Raw genomic sequence first — 19,951 nt, 5'->3', positions numbered from 1 at the left:
CTCTGGTCTTGAGGAACCCCTGCTAAAAATTAGAAATCTACAACTCCTAATACAATAGTGTGATGGTCAGTGGGAAGAATGGTCCTTACACTTGTGGTCATTGGGAAGAATTACCTCCTTACAGATAGCTAAAAAGATCAATGGTGTCAGTGGGAACCTATCTGAGAGGCAGAAATTGCCCAATGCTGAAGGAACCCCTAGTAACCTCTGGAGGAACCCTTGGGTTCCACTGAACCCTGGTTGAGAATCACTGCTCCAAACCAACACACTGGCTCAAGACTGCACTGTCAGCTCATTCCTGTGAAGATGGGAAGCAGCAATGAAAGTTGTAAACTGCAAATGCAGTACTACAATGCATAAGGAAAGTATTCACATCGCTTCCACATTTTGTTATGTCACAACCTTCTTCCAAAATGGAATAAATTCATTATTTTCCCCAAAATTCTACAAACAATACCCCATAATGACGTCATGAAACACATTTGAAATCTTTGCAAATTGATTAAAGATAAAAAACAAAAAAATAAATCTCATGTACATAAGTATTCACAGCCTTTGCCATGTCACTCAAAATTGAGCTCAGGTGCCTCCTGTTTCCACAGCTTTGCCTGTGTTAAATTCAGTTAATTGGACAAGATTTGGAAAGATACACAAACACTTGTCTATATAAGGTCCCACAGTTAACAGTGCATGTCGGAGCACAAACCAAGCCATGAAGTCCAAGTAATGGTCTGTAGATCTCCGAGACAGGATTGTATTGAGGCACAGATCTGGGGAAGGGTACAGAAAACTTTCTGCAGCATTGAAGGTCCCAATGAGCACAGTGGTCTCCATCATCTGTAAATGGAAGAAGTTTGGAACCATCAGGACTCTTCTTAGAGTGGGCTGCCAATCCAAACTGAGCAATCGGGGGAGAAGGGACTTAGTCAGGGAGTTGGCCAAGAACCCGATGGTCACTCTGACAGAGCTCCAGTATTTCTCTGGAGAGATTAGAACCTTCCAGAAGAACCATTTCTGCAGTACTCTACCAATCAGGTCTGTATGGTAGAGTGGCCAGACGGAAGCCACTCAGTAAAAAGGCACATGACAGCCTACCCGGAGTTTGCCAAAAGGCACCTGAAGGACTCTCAGACCATGAGAAACAAAATTCTTTGGTCTGATGAAAGATTGAACTCTTTGGCCTGAATGGCAAGCGTCATGTCTGGAGGAAACCAGGCACCGCTCATCACCTGGCCAATACCATCCCTACAGTGAAGCATGGTGGTGGCAGTGTCATGCTGTGGGGAGGCTTTTTAGCGGCAGGAACTGGGAGACTAGTCAGGATCGAGAGAAAGATGAATACAGCAATGTACAGAGACATCCTTGATGAAAACCTGCTCCAGAGTGCTCTGGACCTCAGACTGAAGGTTTGTCTTCCAACAGGACAACGACCCTAAGCACACAACGAAGATAACAAAGGAGTGGCTATGGGACAACTCTGTGAATGTCCTTGAGTGGCCCAGCGAGAGCCCAGACTTGAACCCGATTGAACATCTCTGGAGAGATCTGAAAATGGCTGTGCACCGACGCTTCTCATCCAACCTGATAGAGCTTGAGAGATCCTGCAAAGGACTGCCCAAAAATAGGTGTGCTAAACTTGTAGCATCATACTCAAAAAGACTTGAGGCTGTAATTGGTGTCAAAGGCAATTCAAAGTATTGAGCAAAGGCTGTGAATACTTACAATATGTATATGGGATTTTTTCATTATTTTTTTAAAATAAATTTGCAAAGATTTCAAAACAAACTTCTTTCAAGTTGTCATTATTGGGTATTGTTAGTAGAAATTTGGAGGAAAATAATTGAATCCATTTTAGAATAAGGCTGTAACATAACAAAATGTGGAAACAGTGATGCGCTGTGAATACGTTCCAGATGCACTGTATGCATAGTTTTAGCAAATAGCTTACAGGAAAAGTTTATTTTCTTGTGCTCGATGTGTTAACCTTAAAAAAAAAAAAGTCGGACAATTTAATTCTACTTCACTCATACCTCATCAGCAGGCCTCCGGAGATCATTCTAGAACACAGAACAGCAAAATATTACCAAACAGAAATGGGCTCATTTATCAACAAGCATACCCCTTTTATTTGTATAGCACCATCATTTACCACAGTACTTTACAGCAGTATAAATTAAACATACATAGATCGTGGACAATTGAAAATGAGAAAAGCATAGCATATAGTATAGCGACATAGCATAACAATAGCACGGAACATATGGTTTTGTTTTTGGTTCTTCCCATCTGCCCCAGTGTCCCTCTAAAAAGTTATGAATGCCCACGGGTTGTCGAGTCCAGAATCCGAATAGACAGAGAGAGGGGGGAGAGAGAGAGAGGGGGAGAGAGAGAGAGGGGGAGAGAGAGAGAGGGAGGGGGGGAGAGAGAGAGAGAGGGAGAGGGAGAGGGAGAGGGAGAGAGAGAGGGGGGAGAGGGAGAGAGAGAGAGGGGGGGGAGAGGGAGAGAGATTGAGAGAGGGAGAGAGGAGGAGAGAAAAGAAAGATGTTCCTGCATTGAAGGCATTTGGAGGGTCTAGTGATGTGTGGAATCTGTTATCTGTCAAAAACACTTCTAAAACAGAAACGCTCATGAATGCCGCAAAAGGCGCATAAACACAGCATGTAAAAGTGGCAAAATTGACATTTTTTAAGTCGGTTACTGGCTGTGACTTTCCAGCCTTCAGTAGAGGTTTTAAAACGTCCTTGGGGCCTGGTTACATTTCCAGTCGTGGGCGGTAAAAAAATAGGTGGTTGAGCTGCGTTGAAAATTTGTCTTGCATGAATGAATAAAATTTACCAGTATACGTAGTTTTTTGTCCAGTAAAGTCCATTTGTTCCAAAGTCTAATGTTAAAAGCAACAACATTTTTACGTACTTTCGAATTAAATTTGTCAAGTTGACAAGATTGTCATTTGCCAGGTTTGAATGTACTGAGAAATACGGTACAAATTTTCATATGAATGTTCGCAGGAAAGCTCATTTGAATACCTACTAGTGTACTTCTACTTTAAGGGTATGGAAATTCCTCAAATTCTTATGCCGCATACACACAACCGGACTTTCCGACAGACTAGGTCCAATGGTCTTCCCGACGAAGTTCCGACCAAACAGACTTGCCCACACACAAATGGACCAATGTCCATTAGTTTTTAACGCAATGACGTACGACGGGACTAGAAAAAGAAGTTCAACAGCCAGTAGCCAACAGCTGCCCTTCTGTCACATTTGGTCCGTCGGACCAGCATACAGAAGAAAGGTTTTCCCGATAAGAATTGATTCCGTTGGAAAGATTTAAAGCATGTTCTATTTCTAGGTCCACTGGAATTATTTGAAGAAAAATTATAGGAATATCCCCCACATGATCAGAATATCTGACGGAATGATTCCGTCTAACCTTTTCTGCCGGAAAGTCCGGTCCAGGAAAGCCCGGAGCGAAAAAGAAATAAAATGAAGAAATAGCGTAGGGCTGGGCATGACAGTGTTAACAGGGTGCAGAAGTGCGAGGGGGCTTGCATAATTGGAGGAGCTTGGGGAGGAGGGGACAGGAGAGTAAAAAGGAGCTGGCCCCTCCCCCAGGTATCAGTTCAGCGTACAGGAGCGAGCTTGGAGGAGCCTGGTGGGGCCTTTATGTGGTCTGGCCCGGCAGCACGGAAGGCAGGTTGGCGGCGAGACGATGGAGGAGTGGCAGTCGAGGTGAGCGGGCGACATGTGCTGGGGCCATGCATGTGGGCAGCACAGTGCCGCTGGAGCCCCTCTCCCTGGATTTTCCCATAGCCGTCTCCAGGCTGGATGAGTGCCGCTCCCGGTGCACGGATGGGGGATCCTAACCCCCCCCCCACCGGCGCTCTGCGACGGGGGGGCTTCGGGAGCGGTGTGGTGCAGGGCGGTGTGGGAGCCCTCGGTTCGGCTCTCCGGGAGCACGTGGGCTCCGCCGCTTGCGGGAAGGTGGCGGGGGCGGAGCTCTGGTGGAGAACATGGCCGGCGGCCGTTCGCTCTCCAGAGGCCGCCACGCGGATTACACGCCCTCCCCTGCCCGCGTTGCACACGGCTGAGGGATCCTTACCCCCCCTGCGGCATTCGGCGACGGGGGCTCCGGGGACGGTGGGGAGGACAGCGCTTGACCGGAGCACGTGGGCTCCGCCGCTGGTGGGGCTTTCGCTCTCTGGTGGCCGGCACGGGGGTTGCACGTCCCCCCCCCACGACGACCGGTGGTAGGGGGGCGATCTGGGGGACATGGTCGGTTTTGCTCCCCCCCCCCCACTGCAGCGAGTGGAACACGCGGGCTCCCTCAACCCCCCCCCCCCCTGGCAGTGAGTCGGCAGGGGGGGCGGAGCTCGGCACCGACGAATTTAATAGCATGATGCATCCTGCTGTGGACATCAGGCCTGCGTTGCCCTGGCCGGTGGCTCTCTTCGCACGGTTTCAGTGGTATCTGCGGCTGGGGACAGGGGTGCCCCCCCCCCTCCATTGCTCGGACATGCACAGGCAGGACGACCGGTGGTAGGGGGGCGATCTGGGGGACATGGACAGTTTTGCACCCCCCCCACAATGCAGCGAGTGGAACACGCGGGCTCCCTCAACCCCCCCCTGGCAGTGAGTCGGCAGGGGGGGGCGGAGCTCGGCACCGACGAATTTCGTTGCATGATGCATCCTGCTGTGGACATCAGGCCTGAATTGCCCTGGCCGGTGGCTCTCTTCGCACGGTTTCAGTGGTATCTGCGGCTGGGGACAGGGGTGCCCCCCCCCCTCCATTGCTCGGACATGCACAGGCAAGGCGATGGATTTCCGGTGGGTGGATCCGGCACGGGAAGGCGGTGGCAGCAGCCGCGCGGATCCTCGGTATCCTGGGATACTTCCCCAGGAGGGCTGGCGATCGCGGAGGACGGTTGGAGCGGCATTCGCTGGGGTGGCTTGGTCGGAAGAGGAGGAGGAGCCCCAGAGACGAGCGGCGGGATCTTCGGCTGGTGGGACTCGCACCAGGCTGCTGGGTAAATCCGGTGGCGATTTTTCTATTTTATGGCGGGTTGAGGGTTAGCAGGGGGGATCGGTGTGGGTGGGCCCAGGCCACGGCATTAGAGACAGGACCCGCGGTCAGGTTTTGCGTGGGGGTTTTTTCACCGGTTTCTTTTGGCCCACGTTCACGCCGGTGCCGGGGTGGATACGGGAGTCGGGGGGTTTCCGGGTAGATGGCACGGGTGGCACGGCAGTTATATGATTTACGTCGAGGGGGTGAACAGGGCGGCTAGTGCACAAGGGGCTGGGGGGTTTTAGCTGCCTCTGACCTAAGAGGCAGGGTAGGTGCTGGTGCAGGTCCTCAAAAAGCGGACCTTCTCCCGGGTTCTGGGGTCAGCGGCGGAAGGTGGGGACTGGGGCACTGTACCTGGGGGCTTTTGGACGTGTGGCTAGACAGCTGGGGTCCGGGGAACTGGGAACATGGTGTGGGAATGCGGCGGTACGGGAGGAGCGGGAGTATTTTCCTTGCTTAGTCCTGGTTTTAGATATTGGGGTGCAGTTTTCCCCTGTACGGGGGCGGGGGTCCACATGGGAAGGACGGGAGGGCCAGGCCCCTCGGGAGTGGGGAGGTCTTGCCCTGCCTGGGGGGACTGTAGTGGGTGGGGCCCAGAGGAGGTAGGGGTGCCCCTTACTACCTGGGTGAAGGATGGTGGGTCTGCGCACATCTGAGTTTGTGTTCCCCTTTCTGGCTGGGGTGGGTCTGGTACAAAAATGAAAAAAAAATAAAATAAAAAAAAAGATGTACAAATGAACATTGACTAAAAAATATGGTCGAAAGGGGACAGTGGGCTTCTAGTCGGGTTTCGGGCGTGGGGGAGCCCAAAAAAAAAAAAAATAAATATATATATATATATATATATATATATATATATATATATATATATATAGGGCCGGACCTATCGGTGGCGGGGTGGTCCAATCCTCTTTGTACGAATGGGTCTCCTTTTCCTATCTGTAATACCGCGGTGGGTGGGGCGCATCTGAGTTGGGGTGGCCCTTCCTGACTGGGGTAAAGTAGTGGGTGTTGACTGCTTTGGGGGTGGGGGTTTTCCTTTCTAACGGTTATGAACCGGTGGGTTGCGGCCAGTCTGAGGCACGGGGGGCCCCTTCCTGATTTAAGAAGGAGGGGGGGTTGGGGCCCGCCGGTGTCAGGGGTTCGGTCTTTTCCTTCTTGCCTTGGGGGAAATAAGGGGGGTTGGGCCCAGCGGAGGTATGGGTGCCCCTTCTGAGTTGAGGAGGATGGTGGGTTGGACACGTCGGGGGGCGGGGTCCTTGTTTCCCTGGGAAGTGCTGGACCGGTGGGGGTCAGGGGGGGGACTGGGGCCCGTCGGTGGTATGGTTGTCCCTTCCTGCCTGTTGGAAGATATGTTGGTTGGGCCCATCGGTGGTTGGGTGTCCCTTCATTACTGGGGAAAGGTTGGTGGGGCCCATCGGAGTCGTGGGTGGCCCTTCCTAATGGTGGAGAAAGGTGGTTGGGGCCCATCGGAATTATGGGGGGCCCATCCTGCCTGTTGGAAGATATGTTGGTTGGGCCCATCGGTGGTTGGGTGTCCCTTCATTACTGGGGAAAGGTTGGTGGGGCCCGTCGGAATCGTGGGTGGCCCTTCCTAGTGGTGGAGAAAGGTGGTTGGGGCCCATCGGAATTATGGGTGGCCCATCCTGACGCTGTACAAATGTTGGTGGGGGCCCATCGAAGGTATGAGTGTCCCTTTCAAAGTGTTGAAAATGTTGGTTGGGCCCATCGGAGGTATGGGAGTCCCTTCCTGACATTACGGTGGTGGCATTGGGGCTTCCAGTGTCTGGCGAGTACGTACATAGTTCATTTTACTGACGCGTTGGTAACATGGAGGTGTGCGGTAAGTATTGGGTAAGTACGCAGGTGGTGAATTTTACGGTGGCGTGGGTGACGTCGGGGTGTCGGTAAGTATTTTGTGAGTGGTTATTGCTATAAGCACGGATGTGTAGGACTGCATAGAGTTAGGGCGTCAGGCTAGGTGGTTTTTAGTGGTTGGGCACGGCCGGTTTTTGGGTTATTTGGTGTTGACGGAAATGCAGGTCTGGGCGGGTGGCCGACAGCATGAGCGGTGGGTTTTTCCCCATGGGCCAGTGGGGGGGGTTCCATTCGCATGTAGTTAAATACGTCGGTGGGATACATGTGGTGCATCGATGGGTATGGCATCCAGTGGTGCTGGCCCAGGAAGTTGGGGTGAGTATGTGGGGTTTTCTGTCATGCGTTTCCACGTAGACGTCATTAAAGGGGATGTGGGTTACCACAGGTTGCAGTCTAATGTCAGCTGGGGGTTGGGATGTTCGGTTCGGTCCTTTGGGGTTGTGGGATTTGTAGTCCTTGTTTGGGGGCGCTGTCCGCCTCTCGAGGGTGGGAGCCCAGGGCATAAGCTGGGTTTGGCTTGCGTTGGGTAGGTATCCCGGGAATGGGGCCTCTATGCCGCAGCTCCCAGTAGGTTATTTATCCCGCATGACGGGGTTGGATCCCGGTAAGTTGGGTTGGGCGGGCCACTAAGGCAATTAGTATCGGTACTTTACCTCGCCCTTTCGGGGTTTTGGTGGGCATGTCTGTCATCGGTGCTTCAAGCAGCGTTGTGACAGTGGGGCCCAAGGCAGGGTCTGGCATGGTGCGGGGGTTTTTTGCGGACCCGGAGTCGGTGGGTGGTATGTTTTTTCTTCGACATCACAGGTTTACTGATGCTTCATTGCTAGACCAGCGCATAGAGGGGATCGACTCTCGTTGCTCCAGGACACGTAGCACACTGTGTCGTTTTCGGATTTGCCGGAATTCAGTTCCGTATTATTTATTTACTTTCAGCTCCCTTGGTTTTGGTGGGTTTTATCGGTAAGGAGTTTCCTCCTTCCCGAGGGAAGGTTTCTCTCGGTAGCCTCCGTTCGGGCGGACGGGTTCGGCGCCTGGGTCAGCCCTTCTGGGAGGGTCCAGTGAGGGGAAGGCTCAATGGGGGCGCAAGTTGGAACGGTGAGCCCAAAGGTGGGGAATCGTGGGTCTCAGTTGCTACGTTGGGACGGTTTCGCTACGTCCAGATTTTGGGCAGTTTCGGCTATAACAATTAGGGGGTGTCAGGTGTCGAGACACATCATGGACTAGCAGGGACACATTTGTGTTGGTGACTTCTGTATGTGGCGGCCCGATGTAACTAACAGGGGGGGGCCTCTGGGAACTGGGTGTCACATGTCAGTGGTAATCATGTGTGCTACAAGTCTATTTGGGACTGGACTAGGGCCATGGCGGTGGATTCGGGCACGTCCGCAGGGCTTTCTTGGGGGACGTTGGCGGTGGGCCCTACATCAATGGTCGGTCGATTTGGTGATGGGCCGATCGGTAGAGGGTATGCCACTTCATGGGGTGGTCAGCTGGTGCTGGGTTTGGACTGGCAAGGTTGGTCAGTGGGCAGCTGGAGGTGCGGTCACGGTGACGGAGTGACCCCCATGCTGGGGGGTCCCATATGTGGTCTTGGGTTTTCCGGTGGCATATAGACATGGTTGGGGTTGGAGGGGCACTCAAGGGTAAGGTTTTCCCCTTGTGTGCTGTGGCGGGTGTTGGTCTTTGCAGGTGAATGAAGAAACCTCGGATAAGGAGAGTCCGGGACGGATGGTGGTATGGTTCCCGATGGTGGTATTCCAGCTAACAGTGGTTTAACTGGAATTTGGTTAACGGGTGCTGCGGTCAGTTGGTCGTCTCCGAGCCAGTATGTCGGCGAGAGGCCTATTATCAGATTTAAAAGGTACCGCAGTGCATTATTATTATTAAATGGATGGTATGTGGAGTGCATGCAAAGACCAATGCAAATATCAGATGTTGATGGTTATGTTCATTTAAATTGATGGTTTTAATAAAGGGGCTGCTACGGCCAAAGTTTACTCCAACCTGGTGTGGTCTCTATTAATGGGAAGAATGGTAAAAGGGGCTGTAGCAAGCATTGGTCAGACAGTATGTAAGCACAGTACATCTGTTATACAATAGTCAAGGAAAGCCCGGAGCGAAAAAGAAATAAAATGAAGAAATAGCGTAGGGCTGGGCATGACAGTGTTAACAGGGTGCAGAAGTGCGAGGGGGCTTGCATAATTGGAGGAGCTTGGGGAGGAGGGGACAGGAGAGTAAAAAGGAGCTGGCCCCTCCCCCAGGTATCAGTTCAGCGTACAGGAGCGAGCTTCCCACCCACCCTCCCTGTTTTGCTTTCTTTGATAAATTTGTCTTCTTTTTTCTAATAGGTTGGTTTGTTCTCTGGAAGTCGTGGTAGCTGGCGGGTGTTGGTCTTTGCAGGTGAATGAAGAAACCTCGGATAAGGAGAGTCCGGGACGGATGGTGGTATGGTTCCCGATGGTGGTATTCCAGCTAACAGTGGTTTAACTGGAATTTGGTTAACGGGTGCTGCGGTCAGTTGGTCGTCTCCGAGCCAGTATGTCGGCGAGAGGCCTATTATCAGATTTAAAAGGTACCGCAGTGCATTATTATTATTAAATGGATGGTATGTGGAGTGCATGCAAAGACCAATGCAAATATCAGATGTTGATGGTTATGTTCATTTAAATTGATGGTTTTAATAAAGGGGCTGCTACGGCCAAAGTTTACTCCAACCTGGTGTGGTCTCTATTAATGGGAAGAATGGTAAAAGGGGCTGTAGCAAGCATTGGTCAGACAGTATGTAAGCACAGTACATCTGTTATACAATAGTCATGTGTACGCGGCATTAGGGTTCCCTGTGCCTTCATGTTGTGGTGACCCCCTCCTTTTTTCTCATTTTTTTCTAGTGATCAAAAATCTCCCACAAGGGGACACAGGCCGGAATGAATACCCAACAGGGGAGCTATCCCCCCACTGCATCCAAATATAGAAATAAAAAACTGACTGGTGTTGAGTTTAATTAAGGTGCATATTTGTCTCTTGAAACAGATGCATGTTTCCCCTTTACAACCACATGTTTTACGCCTGAGTCTATGCTCTTCATTTGCACTCTTGTGACTTTCTACCCATCAGCAGGCATAGGGGGGCTCAAAGCAATATAAAAAAAATAATAATAAGAAGGAGGGGGTGAAATCCAACATAAGCTTTGCAGGAATAATGATTAAACGAGAAGTACAGCCATAATTTGATTGGCTGTACTTCTCCTGTAGATCACAGAAGTGCCGTTTGTTCTGCTCTCCTGTGACCCGTTTTCAGCAGACAGCGGGCTGAGGACAGATACAGCATCCACCTAGGTAAATATGATTCTGAAATAAAAAGTAAACCCATACTTCTCTTATAAAAGACATGACCGCTTTCCATAGACAACTTTGCTGGAAGAACAGGGATTTTCCAACTATTCCGCTACAAGATGAAGAATTCCTATTGCTAGACTCTGGTTACTCCAAGACACAGCTGTTCCTTCTTAACTCAATCCATTTGACGTTAATAAATGTCATTTATATTTTGTCCAATGTGATATTAATAAAATTAAATCGGCCTCCGAGTCCACTTTAAATTCTGCTGGCACGACTTCAAGTTTATTTTGCAAGCTCGGAGAGAAGCATTTGAACTTCCTCTTTCACATTTTCTTGCCTGTATGAAGCTCGTTGATTGGATTACCACATGTCTATTTTAGCACTTAAGCCTTGACTTCCTCCCCCCCCCCCCTCCCCGGAATGGTCCCGTCAGTGGACCAGGCCAGAGCACCTGTCCCCGGATCCCATCAGGAAAGGATCGCTTTCCGTCTCCAGCGCTCAGGTTCCTCATTACAGGTTGCCAGGCAAAATATTTACACTGGCAAGGACAGACCCCTACCGTGCCACAAATAGAACAGACACCCGTTTTCTTCTTCCTGGGCAGGGAATAGTGATAGAGGTCTGATTCTCACAGACTTGTTAAAAAATATAGGCAAAAATATCAGCTGGCTTTACCCAATAAAGTGTTGTAATTCCTAAATACAGAAGCACATATCAACCAATAAGAATGCATCTTGCACTGGGCCAATTATCTTATTTTTTTTAGAACGATGCAATATTATTGCAGTATCAAAATCATGCAAAAAGGTAGAACACTATACATATTTTGCAGCCTAAATAATTTCTAATTCATCGTTACCAATCATAAGGTTCACCCATGTAGCTGAAAAAAATTAATAAAAACACTTTAAATTAAACTTATGTGGGAAGCGCAGTGGCTACGTGTTTTTTTTTTTTTTTGTTTTTTAAAGTAGAATTTTATTTTCATACACAACAAAGAAAAACAAGAAAAATAAAAAAAACAAACAGAAAACTGTATATGCAGCGAACATCGCTCAAACCATTGCACAATCTGGTAATCTGGTATACATGTAATGGATATGTGACACATTAAAGGTTAAATGTCTGTTCTGCTTAATTGGAACTGATCAATGAACAAAGGGCTCCATTTAGTCTTTCAAGGAGACGGTGGTATGGTACTTTCGGAGCTGACCCAAGAGCCCCAAATCCTAAGGAATTTTTTTGGGCATCCTCCGGCTTCATATGTCAACTTATATAATTTATTGTATGGTTAACGATAGTGATCCAAAAAGCTATAGTGGGTGAGGATTGAAACCAGTGGATGTGGCTACGTGGTTAGCGCTTCCACTTAGCAGCACTGGGGTTGTTGGTTCAAATCCCAACCACGGCACTACCTGCATGGAGTTTGCATGTTCTCCCTGTGCCTCGGTGGGTTTCCTCCCACACTCCATGTTTGGAGGAGGAATGCTGCTTATGACCCCAAGAACACCATTCCCACAGTCAAACATTGAGGTGGAAACATTATGCTTTGGGGTGTTTTTCTGCCAAAGGGACAGAACAACTTCACTGTACGGTCAAAATTTTGGGTGAGAAACTCCTTCCCTCAGCCAGGGCATTGAAAATGGGTCGTGGATGGATATTCCTGCATGATAATAACCCAAAACAGACAGCCAAGCAACAAAGGAGCAGCTCAAGAAGAAGCACATTAAGGTCGTGGAGTGGCCTAGCCAGTCTCCAGACCTTAGACCCCTTTCACACCGAAGCGCTGGTCGTTTTTGAGGTGCTTTAGCAGCGTGCCAATGCAACCTTAAATAAAAATAAAAAAAATCCAAAAACCATCCGTTTTGGAGGTGCTTTTGAAGCACTTTTAAAGGTGCTTCGGAAGCGCTGCCCATTCATTTCAATGGTCAGGGGCATTTTTGGAGTGTTTTTTTTACAGCACTCCAAACCTGCCCCAAAGATGCTGCTTGCAGGATTTTTTCTAACATCTCGCAAGCGCACCGCCCGAGTGTGAAAGCACTCATGCAAATGAATGGGAGGCAGTTTTCAGGCGCTTTTCAGAGGCTATTTCTAGTTCTAAAATGCCTGAAAACTGCCTCATTGTGAAAGGGGTCTTAATCCCATAGAAAATATGTGGAGAGAGCTGAAGGTTCGAGTTACCGAACGTCAGCCTAGAATCCTTAATGACTTGGAGAGGATCTTCAAAGAGGAGTGGGACCAAATCCCTCCTGAGATGTTGCAACCTGGTGGCCAACTTCAAGAAACATCTGACCTCTGATTTACAAGGGTTTTGCCACTAAGTACTAAGTCATGTTTTGCGAAGGGGTCAATGACTTATTTTACTCATTAAAATGCAAATCAATATATAACAACTTTTTTGAAATACACTTTTCAGAATATTTTTGTTTATATTCTGTCTCTCACTGTTAAAATAATCCCACCATTAAAATTATCATTTTTTGGCAGTGGGCAAATGTACAAAATCAGGGTATCAAATACATTTCTCCCTCACTGTAATTGGGTATATATATATATATATATATATATATATATATATATATATATATATATATATATATATATATATATATACACACACATATATATATATATATATATATACACACACACATATATATATATATACCGTATATACTCGAGTATAGGCCGACCCGAATATAAGCCGAGGCCCCCAATTTACCCCCAAAAAACTGGAAAACGTATTGACTCGTGTATAAGCCGAGGGTGAGACATGGCTGTCCATCCCTGTGTGTCCGTCCATCCCTGTGTGTGTGTCCGTCCATCCATCCCTGTGTGTGTGTCCATCCATCCCTGTGTGTGTATCCATCCATCCATCCATCCCTGTGTGTGTGTGTGTGTGTGTGTGTATCCATCCATCCATCCCTGTGTGTGTGTGTGTATCCATCCATCCATCCATCCATCCGTGTGTGTGTGTGTGTGTGTGTGTGTGTGTGTCCATCCATCCATCCATCCCTGTGTGTGTGTCCGTGCAGCCTTGTGTGTGTGTCCAGCCTACCTGTGTCCCGAGCCTCCGTCCCGAGCCTCCTCCGTCCCGTGCCTCCTCCGTCCCGAGCCTCCTCCGTCCCGAGCCTCCTCCGTCCCGTGCCTCCTCCGTCCCGAGCCTCCTCCGTCCCGTGCCTCCTCCGTCCCGTGCCTCCTCCGTCCCGTCGTGTCGATGGATCGCCGCTCCAGGATCGCCGCTCTTCTCGGCGGCCATTCTACAATTCAAAAGCCGCGCCTCCGCCTCCGCCTGTGATAGGCGGAACACTCAATTTCCCAGCAGCCTGTGTTCCGCCTATCACGGACATCGTCTCATCCTCGTCCGTAGTACGAGGATGAGCGGATGTCCGTGATAGGCGGAACACTGACTGCTGGGAAATTCAGTGTTCCGCCTATCACAGGCGGAGGCGGAGAAGGAGGCGCGGCTTTTGAATTTTAATGTCCGCCGTCTGTCTGCTCGATACGCTGATCAAGCAGTCAGACAGCGGTGACTCGAGTATAAGCCGAGGGGGCACTTTCAGCCTCAAAAAAGAGGCTGAAAATCTCGGCTTATACTCGAGTATATACGGTATATCCCCAGTCTATTGTTTACATGCCCTCCCCCCCCAACAATAGGGAGCGTCATCGCACAGGCAGAGCTCACAGTTCTCCAGCAATGACACCTTGTGGTGGAGAGAAGAGAACTTTTTCAGGGTGGGTGATAACATAAAAACCCAAATCCTCCAAGAATGAACAGATCTTTTAACAATTGAGGTTCACCTTTGGATACATCCAAAGCCAGCAACCTCTAACATTTTTCTGAAAACAGAATTGAACCCAGTCAGCTTACCACAGTTAAGTACTGTAGCATTCTTCCATCCACGCGGGCATCATGGAACTGATCCTTGTATTGCGGCAGTCCAATATCATCGAGCCACCCTGTTGGTGTAAAAAGGAAGCCTCACTAACCCATGAAAACACCCATTATACTCAAAATGTTATTGTCTATACAAGATCTAAGGCACTTACGCGTCACCCACACATGGTCTAGTTGCCCTGATTTGTCCTCCTTTTTTGTGTTGATGGAATTCATAGCTAGCTGAAGTTTCTTTCTGTGCAAGGTATGCTTGATGCCGAGTTCCTTTATTAAGAAAAAAATACTGTAAGCATTCCTTTTATGTGGCTATAATTCTGGTCATATATCAGACTTATTATGTACAGTATATTATGTGAAATATATTACCACTTATCTTTCATTATAATTACATGGAAAGTATAGAGTACTTTCAGTGGCCACATTGAGTCGACTTATTGTTGCTTTGGTTGTTCCCATAAATCATGAACCCATATTAAAAAAATAAATAAATAAAAACGATAATAAAAAAAAAAAAAAACGTACCTGTCTTGCTGTGCATGCTTCCAACCTTTGCTATTTTGTAGAGCTAAACTGGCCAAAGATTCTTCAGCATCCAACACTTCTAAAATTTGTAGATTCCTGCATCCTCCACCATGCACTGTGGGTCCACCTTCTACGTCACTGCTGTGTCCCTGCAGAGCTGTAGTAGAAACCACAGCATGTAGATGGGGATGCAAACATCTGACACACTCAGAGTGTTGGATGCAGAAGATTCCTTGGCTGCCGCAGCTCTGCAAGCCATGGCGACAGTATTGTGTTTTTGCGGCTAGCTATCTGTCACTATATCTCAGCAACCCCTGCACAAATTTAGATGAGGGCAAGTGTCATGTGTACAAGACTAACCCGTTAAAATACGAAGAGGAGACTCATTGGAAAAGACCCTGATGCTGGAAAAACATGGATGGAAAAAAGAGAAGGAGGATGACAGAAAACAAGATGAATAGATAGCATCATCGAAACAAGGAACATGAAGTGAAGCAGGCTCCGGGAGGCAGTGGAGGACAGAAAAGCCTGGCGCGCTATGGTCCATGAGGTCACAGAGTCAGACACGACTTAACGACTGAACAACTGTTGTAAATACAAAGCAAAATTCTTTAATTTGCAACTAAATTTTTATACTTTCTTTGCAGCCTTATTAATTTTAGGTGAAAAGAAAAATACCCAGAATTTTCCTACTGCATGGAGAACAAAGCTATCCACAGGTTTGGACACACCGTATCATTGACAGACATGTGCAGTTCTATATGTAAAAGAAATAGCATGTTGCTGTTCAAAAGCTCAGCAAGCCTATAGGTTTGCTTAATACCCCACATTCAGAAAACATCTAGTATTCTTTTTAAAGGATGCAAGGTGTTCTGTGAATAGAGGTGGCACAAATAATAGTCACAATCTCCCCTCCTTCAACATCTTGCATAGCATGAAAAGAATATGAGACATTTTCTGAATGGAGAAGGTGCAGAGGGAGTGATCCCTTATCACCTTTGTACTTGATGAAGAAGTGTCTCAGCACTGGACATTGGGGCTGAAATAAAGGTTTTCTCAACCACATACTTCATTAGTGGCAATTTAATTTTACAGTGCAAATGTCCAAAACTGTTTTTGGTCTGAGGTTTCTGGCTAGTGCCTGCGCCAAGCATTTGTTTTTATGGATTGGCATGTACATACAATATCCTTTTCTCTTAGGGGAAATGCAACTCCTGCTCTCACACTGCACTTGGTATAGAAGGGTAATGGCTACACCCCTCATCATGGACACCCTTACACAGACTTGTATTGCTGAAGAATGGCGGGGGCATAAAAAGGAAAAAATATATAAAATCAGCCCAACTGCTGTAATAGGAAGTTGGAGCCAAGAGGTTGTTAGCCTAGCTTAAAGTATATCTATTTCTGTGACTTCAATTGGGCTTTAAAAGCAGACCTTCACTCTCCCTGCCCACTTTCTATCATCCACCCTTTCCCTTACAACCTTAATTGTATTTATTTACCGTTTATGTTTTTATGGCGAGCACATCACGTATTTTCGCCTAGGAGAAAATTACATATGTAGTGCTCACAGACTCCCGGGATATACTGTACACTATACAGGCATACTCCACTTTTAAGTACACAATGTAGTATATTTACTAAAGCTGGAAAGTGTAAAATCAGGCTCACTTCTGCATATAAACCAATGAGCTTCCAGGTTTTATTATCAAAGCTTAATTGAACAAGCTGGGGTTAGAAGCTCATTGGGTTTTATGCAGAAGTGAGCCTGAATTTGCACTGTATGCCTGTATTGGGACACCTGCCTTTACATGCTCATAAATGTTAATGGCATTCCAGTCTTAGTCCATAGGGTTCAATATCGAGTTGGCCCACCCTTTGCAGCTATAACAGCTTCAGCTCTTCTGGGAATGCTGTCCACAAGGTTTAGGAGTGTGTCTATGGGAATGTTTGACCATTCTTTCAGAAGTGCATTTGTGAGGTCAGGCACTGATGTTGGACGAGAAGTCCTGGCTCGCAGTCTCCGCTCTAATTCATCCCAAAGGTGTTCAATCGGGTTGAGGTCGGGGCTCTGTGCAGGTCAGTCAAGCTCCTCCACGCCAATGTTCCCTTCCGCCGCCGCTCCACCCAGGTCTCCCATCCCATCAGGAGACCCGACCGACCAGCGGACATGTCCACCGGCTGTCTGGAGACCCAAGCAAAGCCGGAATTGGGTTTGATCGGGTCTCTGATGTAGTAACGACGTCACTTCCTGTTTACTAGGCTGCAAACTGTGGCAATTTTTTAAAAAATCCACAGCATTCAAAAACGCTGATTTTGGCGTTTTGAATACTTTGAAGTGCAGAAGAGGGGTTTGGGGTCTTCCACTGTGCAGTGTGTGGGGCTGTGTAAATCACAGTATTGGATGAGCAGAATGAAAAAAATGTTGGCCAGGTAAATAGATCACACAAATGTATATTATCTTTGTATTTAGCTGTCTACCTGTTGATGTCCTTATGTCATTTACCGGTGTTTACCTGTAGACTGAAGAGGACATTCTGTTGCGTGCAGAACTGGAGGCTGCAGCCAAGAGTCACCCGGATCAGTTTAAGCTGTGGTACACTCTGGACCGGACTCCTCAAGGTAAGACCAAGGAGGGTTATTTCATCAAAAATGGACATGCTGTGATGATTTTCAAGGATCAAGTGGATCTTTTGAAGCACTAGTCTACATGTTTTGTAACAATCCCGGTCCATTGCACCACCTAGTTCTTCTCTCCTCTTGTGATGGTGGCAAGTGTCGCAGGTAGGCCACAGAAATACATTGGGGGCTCGTCTGATTTATTTATTTTTGATTGTGGCAAATAAAAATTAATTAGACTTGTCAAACCAACTAGGTACTCCCATCCTCCAAAGTCATGCATCAGTTAAACAGTTTAACCACTTCACGCCCGCTCTATAGCCAAAAGAAGGCTACAGAGCTAACTACCGGGAGGTCATCCCTGGACATCCTCCTGTTTACTTCCCCAATGCGCGCCGCCGCGGGCGTGCATCGGGGAAGTTCTGTGTTGGCCATGTCCCTCGGACACAGCCAATCACAGATCGTGCTAAATGGCCAATCACAGCGGCCATTTAGCACTCGATCAGCCTGTCCAATGAGCGGTGATCCCATATGTAAACATATGAGATCATCTCTCATCGCCGGCTCCCCTCCTCACACAGAGACAGCATGTGAGGAGGGAGAGCTTCCATGCTGCAGCTGCAGCGTCAGTGACAGTGAGTACACACATAGTAAAACACACACACACACACTGTCCGTGCCATGTGTCCCCAGTGCCAACTATCAATGCCACCTGTCCCCAGTGCCATCTAACAGTGTCATCTGTCCCCAGTACCACCTGTCCCCAGTGCCACCTATCCGTGCCACCTGTCCTCAGTGCCACCTGTCCCCAGTGCGACCCGTCCCTAGTGCCACATGTCCCCAGTGCCATCTGTCATCAGTGCCACGTATTAGTGCCATCTGTCATCAGTGTCACATCAGTGTCACGTGCCATCTGTGCCACGTATCAGTGCCATCTGCCATCAGTTCCACGTCAGTGTCACGTGTCATTGTCCTGGTGCTCCAGAGCCTTCAAAAGTGTAATAGGTAGTCAACAAGTTAGATGTGTAATGTATGCTCCTAGAACACGTGACGGCGCTCCCTGCATGTTGGGTCTCTCTAAGTGGCCAGGCTGTGAAAAAGTCCCACACATGTGGTATTGTAATACTCGGGAGGAGTAGCAGAATGTATTTTGGGGCATTATTTGTGGTATACACATGCCATGTGAGAGAAATGACCTATTACAAAGACAATTTTGTGGGAAAAAAATAAAAAACAAAAGAATCTTCATTTTGCAAAGAATTTTTTCATTTATAGCGAAAAAAATAAAAAACCCAGAGGTGATCAAATACCACCAAAAGAAAGCTCTATTTGTGGGAAAAAAAGGACAAAAAATTCATTTGGGTACAGTGTTGCATGACTGAGTAATTGTTATTCAAAATGCGAGAGCACCGAAAGCTGAAAATTGATCTGGGCAGGAGGGGTGTTTAAGTGCCCAGTAGGCAAGTGGTAAATGGGTGATAGAGAGCTGCCTTGCTGTTAAACCTTTGAATTACTCTTCAATCTAGAGTCCAGCTTTGTCTGAATTACTTTGGGCCGCATATACGGTATGGTAGTTGACAAACTATGTTCATGTTCAAAAAGTATTATATATGATTTTTCTTTCTTCAGGCTGGAAGTACGGCTCTGGCTTTGTCACGGCAGATATGATTAAGAAGCACTTGCCTTCTCCTTCTGATAACCCACTTGTGCTAATGTGTGGACCCCCTCCCATGATCCAGTTTGCCTGTCAGGACAACCTGACCAAGCTTGGCTACCCTGAAGACAGAAGGTTCGCCTACTAAAAACTCAACAAACCACCACTGGTGCTACTGTGCCAAACAACCGAATGCTGGCAACTGGGAATACTAAAGATACCTCAAATTTGGCAGATAGCCACATGTTGACCTAAGGCCAATTCCATCCAAAGCTGATAGTTTCTCCTCCCAACAAGCCAGATTAAAGAGCTCACCTTGTCATGGTGGAATGACCCAGTTATTTATTGAATGTTACAGAATTTTCAGGAAAGTGTTAGCTTTGTAACAGCTGCAACAGTTGATTGAAACTGGGAATTCTTATGGTGGTATCTCACCAACGACATCTTAAAAAAAAAGGTGGTATGTAATTCAACTTGCCAGTAATCATGCAAAATGAAAATAACAGTTTTTGGTTGGAGTTGTCCTTTAAAACATATGCAGTAAACTTCATTGGTACTGTAATTTAGGCTTGCATTGTTGCAATAGATTATGATCTATGGGTATTGCACGTACAGACACAATTTCTCCCAATAGAGGATTCCCTTAACAATCAGTTGATTTAAATCAGAAAGATAAAGAAGCTCAAGAGCGGAGTACTCTATCTTATGGGGTTGATCAGGTTGGACCTGTTCATAAGCAAAATAGGGATCTGCATTTTTCATGGAGATCACATTGAAACAGATTGAGATTGATTTACTAAAACTGAAGAGTGTAAAATCTGGTGTAGCTGTGCGTAGTAACCAATCAGCTTCTAACTCCAGCTTGTTCAATTAAGCTTTGACAAAAAAAATTAAAAAATGGAAGCTGATGGTTTCTTGTGCACAGCTGCACCAGATTTTTCACTCTCCAGTTTTAGTAAATCAACCCCATTGCACTAC

At 47.5% G+C, this 19,951-nt stretch overlaps 1 protein-coding gene and 1 long non-coding RNA gene across 3 annotated transcripts in view; one reads left to right on the top strand and one right to left on the bottom strand.

Annotated features, from left to right (window-relative positions):
• LOC143939011 (liprin-beta-2-like) overlaps positions 1-19,951 on the bottom strand; it is a 63,472-nt gene that overhangs the window by 31,604 nt on the left and 11,917 nt on the right. Inside the window, exons 2-4 of one of the 2 annotated variants that reach the window (XM_077460935.1) lie at positions 14,331-14,442; positions 14,152-14,240; positions 2,031-2,057 (exon numbers count right to left, since the gene is read on the bottom strand). In XM_077460935.1, the coding sequence (XP_077317061.1) occupies positions 2,031-2,057; positions 14,152-14,240; positions 14,331-14,394 (180 nt within the window). In that variant the 5' untranslated portion in view covers positions 14,395-14,442. Of the gene's footprint in view, positions 1-2,030; positions 2,058-10,313; positions 10,579-14,151; positions 14,241-14,330; positions 14,443-19,951 lie in introns of those variants that run through there. The other variant, XM_077460936.1, reaches the window with a different exon arrangement.
• On the top strand, positions 16,344-19,293 carry LOC143939000 (uncharacterized). The gene is made up of 2 exons (XR_013263754.1): positions 16,344-17,322; positions 18,949-19,293. It is a non-coding gene; the product is annotated as an uncharacterized LOC143939000 (long non-coding RNA).

Source organism: Lithobates pipiens, unplaced genomic scaffold (assembly GCF_037356315.1).
Source record: "Lithobates pipiens isolate NorthernLeopardFrog02 unplaced genomic scaffold, aLitPip1_a1.2 Scaffold_10, whole genome shotgun sequence".
Taxonomy (NCBI): domain Eukaryota; kingdom Metazoa; phylum Chordata; class Amphibia; order Anura; family Ranidae; genus Lithobates; species Lithobates pipiens.
The sequence above is the reverse complement of the archived record's forward strand: the minus strand, read 5'-3'. Positions and strand labels throughout refer to the sequence as shown.